This window comes from Papaver somniferum, chromosome 10, assembly GCF_003573695.1.
Source record: "Papaver somniferum cultivar HN1 chromosome 10, ASM357369v1, whole genome shotgun sequence".
Classification (NCBI taxonomy): Eukaryota; Viridiplantae; Streptophyta; class Magnoliopsida; order Ranunculales; family Papaveraceae; genus Papaver; species Papaver somniferum.
Window position 1 is genome coordinate 31,497,268 of NC_039367.1, and position 12,693 is coordinate 31,509,960.

Below are 12,693 nucleotides of genomic sequence, written 5' to 3' on the forward strand. Positions count from 1 at the left end.
ACATGCTAAACAATACGAAAATAACTGATATGGTCAAGAAATTTAGAACACCCCAAAATTTAACAGAAGAAGATGTAGCAAAGTGGGGTAAATACGCCAGAATCCATGTGAAGATAGACATCACAAAACCTTTACCAAAGGAGATGAAGGTAATCTTAACTTCAAAGAAAGAAATATTGGCAAAATTCAGGTACGAGAAACTTCCTATATTATTCTATCATTATGGCTTATTTGGGAATCTTATGAAATAATGTCCAGTGCTATCAAAATCTTTGGAAAATCTGAAATTATCACCAAAAGAATTCAGTGAGAAGATGGAAGACCCAATATTTGCAAATTACACAAAGAAATCAAGGTTGATTACAGAAGCAGAGATAAAGCTATTATCACTCCGATCATTATCCTGGCCAAAATGTGTAATCCGTTCAAAACATTCAAACCCTAATCACTAGCAAAAAGAAGACCTGTGGGGGAGACAAGAACGACATCACCTCATCTGCACGACAGAATACAGAGTCACATATGGTCAGTTTGGTCTCGCAACAAACCTCTGTTTCTACAGAGACCTTTAGTGATAAGATTTCAGAACCAAGGGTGGAGATGGAAGCACAAATTCAAGGAAACACTGAATCAGAGAAGCACACATGGGCTAATAAAAACAAACCACACGGGGCAGAAGGAGTGAGCGGTATCAGTCACCACCACAATGAGAGTGCTAAGGAGGTGAGGAAACGTATGTCATCTGGTCAGATAAATAATAAGGCCCAAGAAGAAGAGACATATACAATAGTGCCAAGCCCAAAATTCTTTGATCAAATCTGTCGAGTTGAAAGAAAAATCAAACAGTAGTCTCACAAATCCTGTAATAGAGGAAAACCTTAATTTGATAAATTACCCAAATGAAATCGGAAATACAAAATCAGAAAGTGATGACAGTCATTACAAATTGGAGAATGATGAAAATATGGGTGAGAAGAAGAAGAAGCAAGGTCGATGGAAAAGAGATGCTAGAAAAAGAAAGGAAATTACTTCTCAGGAAAAATTATCAGAGAAGGAATTTTTAGTGGGGGAAAAACGATCTGCATCTCCAATGGATATTGATCAGGTAACACCTAAAACCAAATCCAAAGTTGATATGATGAATGTTGAAATTATGGGTGTGGTGGCTGCCCTAAATTAGCCACAAGCCCAATGTTAATCTACTCTTGGAATTGTCAAGGGTTAGGGAATCCCTCGACAGTTCTTCATCTAATCCTTCCTGAAGGCGTGTAAGCCTAGCATCGTCTTCTTGTCAGAAACTAAATTGGATAACCGTAAGGCTAGTATTCTTATTTCTCAGTTAAATTTTAGTAATCATTGCATAGTACCCTCTATGGGAAGTAAAGAAGGATTAATCTTGTTATGGAATGATTCTGTCAAGGTGCAAATTATCAAGAGAAACTTAAATCTTATTCACTGTGAAGTTAATCAAATTCTGACCTACATGGGACTTGCTATGTATGTATGGGCCTCCTTCAAGAAATGAGATAGAAACCCCTTTTGGTCTCTCACTTCCAGTTATATTGACAACTTAAGAAACCCTTACAGCATAATTGGTGATCTCAACTCAATTAAATCCATGAAGGAGAAAATGGGGGCAGATCAGACAATAATAACTATAATAGAGAGTTCAACAATATGGGATATTGTGGCCCAACTTTTACTTTGACCAATAATGCGACTGTGATTACCCCAATCTTTTCCAGACTTGAAAGAGTTCTTGTTTCTCCAAACTGGTGGTTACAATTCCCTGAAGCTGCTGTTTTTCATCTTCCAAGGCTGGGCAGCGATCATTCTCCAATATATCTCAATCTGCACAAAATTCGCAAAAGACGAAAACCGGGTTACAGATTTGAGTATCATTGGATTGACCACCAAGATTTCAAGAATGAAGTTTAGAAGGCATGGGACAAGGCTACAGGAAGCACTATGGATAAGATCAGAGAAGCTGGGAATAGCCTCACAGAATAGGGAAATGTGACTAAAGCAGTCGAGAATGCTAAAGAAGATCTTCTAGAGTTGCATAAGTCATCTCACATCAGAGATATCAGACGTGAAGAATCCGTTTTAATTAGCAAGATTGAAGATCTTATGGAGATTGAGAGAAATTTCTGGCAGCAACGTAACAAGAATACTTGGATCCCCAATGCTGACAGAAACACCCAAGTGTTTCATATGGCGGTGAAATAAAGAAGAAAAAAGAACGCTATTGAAGCACTTAAAGATAACAACAATATTTAGGTTTCAGGCCATGATAACGTCTCCAAGCTCCTCATTCACCATTTCTCCAGCAATTTCAACAAAGACCCTAATGACCATCACTTTACTGTTGATTTTAGCTCCAATATCCAGCTTACTGAAGATGAAAACAGAACTATTATGGTCATCCCTACTCAGGAGGAGGTGTGGAATACTCTTAAAGGCATGGGATCTCTCAAATCCCCGGGACCAGATGGTATGCCTCCAATTTTTTATAAAAAATACTGGGACAAAGTTGGTAATGAGGTAACTTCTCTCATAAAACATTGTTTTTCTTCAGCTAGTATACCGAATGGCTTAAATCATACTAACCTAGTCCTTATACCTAAGGTTAAACATCCATCTAGGCCTGTTGAGTATAGACCCATAGCCCTGTGTAACATTTTATATAAGATTGTTGTGAAAATCATTGCTCAAAGACTGAAGCCGGTGTTAGATCAGCTTGTGGATAAAGCACAATCTTCCTTTGTGCCGGGAAGACTCATCCTAGATAACATCCTCACTGCAAAAGAGTTAATTCATTCAATGAACTAGTCAAATTCTGTCCTAAGAGCTTTTGCCCACAAAATAGACATTAGTAAAGCCTACGATAGAGTTTCATGGAATTTTCCCAGTCAATGTCTTAGAGTTTATGGCATTTGTGGTGATACTCATAAGCTCATAATGAATTGTGTGACCACAACTTCTTTTTCCATTATTGTTAACGGTACTCCTGAGGGGCACTTTACCAGTGGGAGAGGGCTGAGGCAGGGATGCCCTCTCTCATCTTATCTTTTCATTTTATGTGCTCAGGGTTTATCTTGGATAATCAGAAAAATGGAAGCAAGCACCCTCTATAATGGTTACAGAGTCAACATATGGGCTCCTTCCATATCACATCTTATGTTCGCAGACGACCTCTTCTTCTTCAGCACCCTTGATGATAGAACTCTTCAAAGCCCACAAGACATCTTATTCATATATGCTAGATGGTCTGGCCAGCAAGCTAATCTAGACAAATCTGCCATTCTTTTCAGTAAAGGAGTCGGAGAAGATAGAAGACAATCTATTTCTGATATGTTAGGTGTTAAACAAATGGAGAGCAACGACAAGTACCTGGGTTTCCAACTCCTGAAGTCTGCTCACAGAATCAAATCTTATGAGTTCTTACATGAGAAGTTCGACAATAAGCTTGTAGGATGGAAGAGGATTTTTCCTTAATCATGCAGGGAGAATGATTCTAATTAAACATGTTCTTGGGATAATTCCCCTATACTATATGACCACTTCTATTCTCCTCAAAGCGGTCATTGCTAAACTGGACAGAACTATTCGTAACTTCTGGTGGGGGCATAGTCACAACAGCAGGAAGACTCATTTCATAAATTGGAGTACTTTTCAAGAAGATAAAGAAAACGGTGGTATGGGAATAAGATCATTAACACATCTAAATAGAGTTCAAATTGTTAAGCTGATATGGAAACTTCTTGAAGATAAGAACTATGTGTGGGGAGCGATTATGAAGGCCAGGTATTTAAAATATAAATCATTTTGGGAAGCTACATCAAACTCGAGAAGTTCTTCTATGTGGAAAGCTATTATTGAATGCAGGGAAGATGTGAAAGAAGAATGCATTTGGAATGTGGGCAACGGTGATATAATCCTTATAACTAAAGATCCTTGGCTCAATAATCACCACAACTACAGACCAGAATTAAAGGATAATATCCCGCTGGGTAATATATCGAAGGTATCAGATCTCATGTTACAGAACCCAACCAGATGGAACACGGAGATCATACATCAGCTGTTTCAAGAGCATTCGGCTACTCAGATGCTGAGTATTTTCATTCCAGACTCTATTGAAGTAGCAGAAGATCGTCTCATATGGAAACCACATCCTAATGGTACGTTTTCATGTAAGTCTTTCATAAAGTACCTAAAACAGAAACAACCTAGTTCATCTTCTAGTGACACTTTTCCGTGGAAAACCTTTTGGAATATCAGAGACCTGGCATCCAAAATCCTTATTTTCATTTGGAGAGTAGTGCATGAGGGTTTGGATATATTCAAAAATCTAGGAAAAATTTGTCGAAGGCATCAACAAAGAATGCAGATTCTGCAATTCTGCTGTCGAAGATCTTGAACATCCATTATTCCATTTCCCTGTAGCTGCCACCACATTTTTTGGTTCTCCCCTAGGTTGCAGAACTGAAACCTATCGTGGCATGAGTTGCAGACAAGTGATTACTAGTTGATTAATGGAGAAGGGGAATTATGAGATCTTTAGAATGGGTAGCTGTGTTTTATGGGCCCTATGGAAATATAGGAATGACAGAGTGTTTAACAACAAATGTAACTCTATCCACAGTATTATTAAATAAGTTGTCTTATGTTTCAATTATGATATACCACTACTCCCCGAGAAAGAACAAGACCATCATATTCTGCGACCTATTATAAGACACCTATATGGAGACCTCCGGAAGCTAACTGGACAAAGCTCAATGTCGATGCTTCTAATGATAACTACAAGGCAGGGTGTGCTATTGTGTCTAGAGACACAGATGTTCAATTCAAAGTTTGTGGCACCAAATATCAAGCTGTGTTAAATCCCATCGAGGCTGAAACTAGAGCAGTCCTGCTGTCCTATGAATTCGCAGTCATGTCTGGTATCCAAAATGTGATTATAGAAAGTGATGCTGAGAAGGTTATCAAGATGTTAACTGATGAGAAGATCCAAATCCCTTGGAGGTTACTACAGATTTTCAACCAGATCAGAGCTCAGTCAAGGAAGCTTAATGCTGCCAAGTTCAGCTACATCAAAAGAGATGGGAATTCAGTAGCCCATTCTCTGGAAAAATATGCCTTATCAAACCACTGAAACATGTGTTGGTTCTCTTTCCAACCTCCTTCTTGTATTAGATCTTGCTTAAAAGTTGATAAGTCTGTTCTTTAGTTTTGCTTTTTCTCCTTTGTGTAACAAAAACAAAAAAAACGGATAAAAAGAAAGTAAAAACAAAACAAGAGACATATAGGTGATGGCTTTATCACACAGAAATGTGGCTGCCTAGTACCCTTCCCTACTCTAAAGGGATCAAGCACAGACCTTAGTTCATCCATGAAGGGACGGAAGCTTAACCAACTCGTTTGCAAGGCGGTGGCCTAGCAAAAATGGTAATGGTATGGTCCGTATAGGCCATTCTGCCAAGATGCACAATGATTATGCATCGTCTGGTCTACTGCATGGCATAGTAATGCCTTCGCATCACATGCCCTCTTCGCAAGGCTACGCAGCTATAAATGAGCCTTAGGAATCATTTATACTCTTCCGGCTAAGCTATGAAGCTTACTTAACATAGTCCGCATATGCACCTTCAACCAAGTACCCCTCCCTATATATGTCTTAATGGAATTTCTACAAGTATGTTTAGGGAGCAAATTGACATGCTTGCTTCACTGTTCATCGCAATGATTGCGTTACTTCGCAATGATTATGCTCATTCGCAATGATTGCGTCACTTCGCAATGATTGTGTACAATGATTGCGCAACACTCGTTCGGCTAGCCCTATCTGGCCTGATGCACAATGATTGTGCGATATTGGCTCTAGGCCAATAACTTTCGTAATGCGCAATGATTACGCTGCAAGCTCAAGGCCGCCTACCCAACTGGCCTAATGCATCATGATTATGCAACACTGACCCTTGGAGAAATGCCAAACATAATGCGCCATTTTGGCGCGACATTGGCCTTAAGCCAATCTACCACGTACCACGCAACAGAAGCTTTAGATGAAGCTTCATCTCAGGCCATGGCGCATCTTTTAGCATGCGTCATGCTAAAAACACAGGGTATTACACTCTTCACCCCTTTAAAGAATTTCGTCCCCGAAATTCAACCAAACTAGGGTTCGGATTCCTCAAGTACTCGTCCCATACCAAACACTCAGGAATCCTCAAAGCTCACAGGGCCGTTTACCATGATTTTGGCAAAATCCAACATGACAAGTCGTTCTTTCTGCAGTATTGTGTGTCCCAGTGCCAGAGTAGTTGGATTCACCGGTCTTTCACCGTCCCCAACTGTTTACTCCCCCGGAATGCTAACTTACCGCCCCAGACGACATGTCCACAGGTTTTGTCATACGTTAGCATGGCATCACACTCCGTCCCGGATGGATGAGGGGTGATCAGCCCAAAAGCCATAGTAGGATGGATACCAGTCAACTGTCCCAGACAGTCTCCGGTGGTCAAGTGCCTAAATTAGGCCAAGCAGTGGCACAATACTTAGCAAAGTTTATACTTGTCGCGCAGCAATTGGCCTACCCTACCAATTTGCGCATAAGTTGGCCTACCAACCAACTTAGAATTTCCTTCGAGGAAATACTCGCTAATGAGTCCATCATGCACAGGGCAAGAACAATGAGACTTGGTAAATAGGCCAACTTTTGGAAAATACTCTCCAACTCAGAATTCGTTTTTCTAACATTCTTCAGATGAAAACAATGGGACTTGGTGAAAAGTATCTTGGTATTCCCTTACTCATGCACATGGCAAGAACTAAAAACTGCCAGCCTATACTGGATCATATGAATGATAAGCTACAAGGTTGGAATAGTAAGATAATCAATCAAGCTGGTAAGACTACTCAACTGAACTCTGTTTTAAGTACAATGAGTTCTTATCACATGCAAGTTCTGAAACTTCCAGATACTACTATTCGTCGGATGGACCAAATTCAAAGGAATTACTGGTGGAACAGTTCACCTCATCATCATAACAAACACTTCATTTCTTGGAACAAAATGAGGTTACCTAAAAGACTAGGAGGTTTGGGTCTAAAGAACTTAACATTTTACAATTCAGCAATGCTTGCTAAACTAGCCTGGAATTTAATCCATAATACTTCTACTGATTTGTTTAAATTGTTAAAGAGTAAATACTTTCCCTTCCATGATCTTAAACATGAACCTCCTCCAATCATTAAAAACTCAAGTTGGATTTGACAGAGCATAACTCATGGATTGCAAATAATACATCAGTTTGCTAAGTGGCAGGTTCGTACTGAAACCTGTATTAATATATGGAATCATCACTGGATTCCTTGTGAAACTTCAGCACTATATAAATGGGAGGATCTTTCTACCAATGATATTCAATGGATAAAGTCAGTTGATCAATGAAGACACTGCTGAATGGAATGTTCCATTATTACATCAACTTTTTACTACTCATCAGGTACACTCAATCTTAAGCATTCCTCTTAATCTCCAACAAGAAGATACTTTAGTTTGGCCTCTCACGTCTACTGGTACCTTCACCAGAACATATACTTACAACCACCTAGGTAATATAAATTCACCTTCCACACCTTCTTCTCTTAGTACAACTTTTTGGTTAAAATTCTGGAAACTCAAGATGCCCTATAAATTACAGATATTTTTATGGAAACTCATTCATAATGCCATTCCTGTTAGCGCCAATCTTCAGCATGTTACTGGTATGCCTGATGTTACTTGCAAGCTGTGTAATACTAATCATATTGAAGACATAAATCATTTATTCTTCAGCTGCCCTTTTGCAATAACAATATGGAATTCCTGCCTGCCACAGCATTATAATCATCTTCAACAGTATCTCAATCTGAATGACTGGTTTGCTTCTTGGACTTGTTCAGATTCTGCTATTAATTTTTCCTCAGCTAACCCGTCCATTCATGCTATCACAGCAACTATATGGCATATATGGAAGTTTAGGTGCAAAGTTATCTTTCAACATGAAACAATTCATCTTAATGTTGTTCTTACTCCTCTTTTTAAATATTTATCTGATCTGGTTACTACTCCTTATACTTATCATAAAAATATGCTAGTGATAATTCATGTCATGTGCATCGTTGGACACCCCCTCCACCAGAAAGCTTAAAAATCAATATTGATGCTTCTTTTTTAAAACCTTTTTGTTTGGATGGAATTGAAATCATAACAAGAGATACTGCAGGCTCATATGTGGTAGGAAAAGGAATTCTTCGTAGAGTAGCTCATGCTAACCAAGCTGAAACTTGGGCACTTCTTGAAGCTATGCAATGGACACTACATCAGAATTGGGATAAGGTTATCTTTGAGTCGGATTGTAAAATCTTAATTATGTGTATCAAACAAAGCTTGCTTCTACCTCCTTGGCAGTCTTCCTCTTTGTTAAATAAGTGTGTTGAAATGTATAAAGAGCAGTGTAATTGGCCCTGCAATTATGTCCCAAAATTGTGTAAGAAAACGGAAGATTGTTTAGCCAAATCTGTCCGTAAACACTATAATGAAGGAGAATGGTGGCATCAGCTTCCCGATATTCTCACTGAAAAACTGGCTACTGATGTATCTTTATCTACTATACAATATATTTTCCTGTTGTCGAAAAAAAAAAAAGAAAAACAGTGTCTAATTAATTAGGAACAGACTTTGATGATTTCATTCATTTTTGTGCAATGGAGTCTAATTACAATTCAACCTCATTCACACTAGTGGTATCTTTTTTTTCATTATCTTAATTTACTTTACTTTTACTTGTAGGAGGATAAAGGCATCACAAAAATATCTCATCATTATATCTCACCTTCCAACTAATTAGTTGAACTCATTTAAACTCGGACGACCCAGGTTTTGGTAGAAAAATCCAAATCAAAGATACGCATGGCTTTGTTTTCACCGAGAAAGTCAGAATTAAGTTTACATGCTACGGCATGCCCTTTGAACGTGCCACCGAGGCAGTGATTAGTAACTCATCGAGTGATTCAATATTTTAAAGCCTATTAAAGTGAATGTACCTTTGCTCTTTATAGTCACGAAATGAGCTGTGACTCCAAGTATCCAAGAGTTCATTTAGTGTTTTATGACTCTGATTTGCCGGAGTTGAATACATAGTATTTAGTTTTACTGCGAATGACATGTTGCGTCAGCTAAGTAGAGAGGATCAAGTTTGGAGAGTTTGAAAGTGTACTTGCTAGGCACTAGCTACCTAACTAGAGAGGAAAAACCACTCAAGAGGATGGTTGTCAGCTCTGCGTTTCTGTCACTCTTTTTTGTTTGGCCCAGGGTTATAGCCTACTTCCTCAAACGGATAAATGTAATTACGAAAAAACAAAAACCATACAAAAGGTTCTTAGTTTGTCAAGTGAGTGGGTATATCCTTTTGCCGGATAAATGTAAGTAAAAACAAAAACTGATCTAATTTTTAACCAGCACTGGTTCAGGGTTCAAGTAATAAATGATTTTTACACTGTGTCATTATAAAGTAACATTTACTGCCATGACCTTTTTTTTTTATAAGAATTTACTGCCATGACCTTGTCTTACATTTCTTTTTCTATAAGATGTAATCATTTTTGAGTGTATTTTTTGATACGGAGTCTAACCACAATTTAACCTCACACACACTAGTGGTATTATTTTCATCATCTTATTTTACTTTTCACTTATAAGAGGGTAAAGGCGGCATCTAAGTACAGTAGGTTTGATGTTATTTTTGTTCTGAAGATACTAGGAATTACCAAAAATTAAAAAAGAAAAAAAAATCATATATTGTATTATGTTTTCTACATACTACCTTCCTATTTTGTTTATAAACCCACCGTGTATGAAAATTCGAGGACACAAGTATCTCACTCATTAATCAACCAAATTAATGGCTGAACTTATCTAAAGTAGATCAAACTGAAAATATTTATGGTAACTCTTCTTCAGGAACGAGGAACGAGTTAGTAAAATTTTACCCTAATTCTCGTTGATATTAATTTTTGTGTGTTTATAAATTATAAATTTTTATTCGCCTACCGATTCTTTTCTTCATTTTTTTGGTTAAAAAATCAAATAATTATTCCATTTCTCTCATCCGTGAAAACATTTATTCATGAGAGAATTCGTGATTGGCTGACGGGTGGGGGAAAATGGGTCCCCGCGAGTGTTTGACCATTGATTTCCATTTCAAAAGCAGACTTTTTTCGCCGTCTGACGTTTAGCATTTCCGATGCACGGCAAACTCTCTCTGTGTGTCATTCATTACTGAACAAATTACTTTTAAACGTGTCATCAGGTTTCCAATGGCAATGAAGCATTCTGTTTTAATATAAACCGAATTTGCATTATGATATGCATAATCAGTAGGATAGTTTCATTAAAATACGAGGTAGACAAAGTAAGTAATACTGCTAGCTAGAGATATCCAAGGCTGCATGCAAGTCTGCTGCTAGCTAAACTACATTCCTGCAAATTACTACTAGAAATTAAATTAAACTAATTAATTAAAACTGGAGGCTTAGAAATTACATTAAATTACTTAAGAAAAGAGGCTTAAGGTCCTTCATCATCTTCGACCCATCTCTGCATCTTGCATAGAACATCAGACGTCAGTAGTAGCATCCAGTGCAACAGCCTGATAACCTACTTTTTCTTGACCCTTGACCAAGCTCTGCACCTCCACACCACCATCAGTACTAGGAGAATTCACATACCCACACAGATGATCATGCAGAACCTTCTTGTCAGTTATTTGATCATGGTGGCTTTTCAAAGCAAAGTAAAAGACACTCTGAACTAAAAATCCGGTGAGATTAACAGCAACCAACATGAAGAGAATCAGCAACCCCAACAAAATCTTAACCATCATGCAATGTTCAGGCAACTGCATCGCAAACCCAAACCCCTTTCCTATAAACCATGTAGCCGCGAAGTAGATATTCACAAGTTCCAAAGCATTTTTTGTTCTCCCTTGTAAAAGTTCTTTACTCTTCTTCATGGCAGACAATCCATAAAGATTTGGTTCAAGAACAGAGATGACACTGGCTAAATGCCATAGCGCCATAACATAGAAGTGAACAAGAAAACCAAGACATACGACAGCAATTGCGATAACATAATCCCACCACAGAGCTCCTTCTTCAAACTTATTTTCGAAATCTAAGACACACTTTGGAATGAAGATGACCAAGTAGTAGGTCGCGGCCTCGAGAAGCAAGGCGTAGAAGAAGGTGATCAGAAGATGTTCAAATACGCGAGGAATCGCAAAGAGAGTGGAGATCAAGGAGACGGACTTGGATGCATAAAGAGAAGCCACTGTGAATACAATGGCGGATGTAGAGAGAAGAGACAGTAGGAAAAGTGAAAGGATGTAGAAGAACTCATTGATTGATTCGGGATACAGGGCAAGCATAAAGTCGGAGAATGAAATCTTACATAATAACTGAATCACTGAAAGTGGGAGAATGAGGGTTATGGTGGTAATCAAAAAGAGTGGAGATGATGATGATTTGGCTGGAATTTTCACTGCTTCTCCGATGATTTGATGTGCATCCAAGAACTTGAGGTCTTTCGTTGCAGTAAAGAGCTCCATATCGCTGTTTGTTTAGTTTTACTGTTGAAAGAAGAAAGAAAGAAAGCAAGCAGGGAAGAATGGATCTGAATTGCAACAAATGAAAACTTCTTGGTTATTGCTTATCTTAATGGTAGTGGGGATAAAGGAAACGGACTTAATTTGATGAATAAAATCAAAGGCAGACTCTTGAGTGGAGTTGCTGACGTCTCCGGGATACCGTCCTAAATTTGCAACACTAAAACTTGGTATAGGCAATATAGGGTTCCTAAAACGGATAAAAAGAAGGTAAAAACAAAACATAGACGTATACTGGTGGTTCCTAGAAGTTGTAGTACATGTACACGTGTAAGTTCACCAGCATTGCCTAATTAATTAGGAACAGACTTTGATGGTACGATACACACAGTTATAAATGGCCAAAATCGACAATTCCTTGGTAGATAGGACATTTAGATTTTGATACTGTTTAAATGAATAAAAATGTAAAAATAGTCAGGATGTAAACAGTTTCATCTACCTATTTTCAAATACTTTTTCTTATTTTCAATTTACATCAGGATGCTTATTTTCAATTTACATCAGGATGCATCCAGTTTCATCTAGGGTTGTCAATGGGTACCCATTACCCGCAACCGGAACCGGATCTGGGAGAATAGGGTCCGGTTCCGGGTCCTAAAATAGGACCCATTAACAAGTTAGGACCCGACGGGTAATTACCCGAATGGACCCGTTAATAAATGGTTCCATACGGTTCCTACCCGGCGGGTAGTCGGGTATTATAAGTATTTGTTTTTATGGGGTTAATTCGGTCATATGAAGGGTTATATATATACGTCGTTAACAATTATAGACAAACATAACCTAAAATTTCCGCATCTGACTCTTCTGCTTTCACCCTCCGTTCCAAGCTCCGCTCAAAATTGGCCTTTCATTCTCTCCATCTATGTAATAATTTCTTGTCCTGATGAAATTTTCATCTTTTCATGTGTTATAATGAGGAGACACTATTTCAGATCTGCTATCTTAGTAACGTTTAATGATGGGTTGTAGCTAA

General features: G+C 38.2%; 2 protein-coding genes across 2 annotated transcripts; one reads left to right on the forward strand and one right to left on the reverse strand.

The window, feature by feature from the left end:
- The first annotated feature begins 4,554 nt into the window (after nt 1-4,554).
- LOC113315484 lies at nt 4,555-5,161 on the forward strand. The gene is made up of 2 exons (XM_026563759.1): nt 4,555-4,632; nt 4,742-5,161. Exons 1-2 carry the CDS (start codon nt 4,555-4,557, stop codon nt 5,159-5,161), a joined length of 498 nt encoding a protein of 165 aa, XP_026419544.1.
- Nucleotides 5,162-10,667: 5,506 nt separating this feature from the next.
- Nucleotides 10,668-11,657, reverse strand: LOC113315485. The gene has a single exon (XM_026563760.1). The coding sequence runs from the start codon at nt 11,655-11,657 to the stop codon at nt 10,668-10,670; it is 990 nt and encodes a 329-aa protein (XP_026419545.1).
- Nucleotides 11,658-12,693: the final 1,036 nt, after the last annotated feature.

Coding starts and splice junctions, on each gene's coding strand:
- LOC113315485 (XM_026563760.1), bottom strand. CDS start 11,657: ATGGAGCTCTTTACTGCAACGAAAGACCTCAAGTTCTTGGATGCACAT.
- LOC113315484 (XM_026563759.1), top strand. CDS start 4,555: ATGAGATCTTTAGAATGGGTAGCTGTGTTTTATGGGCCCTATGGAAAT. Junction 4,633..4,741: donor CAGAGTGTTTAACAACAAAT/GTAACTCTATCC, acceptor ACCTATTATAAG/ACACCTATATGGAGACCTCC.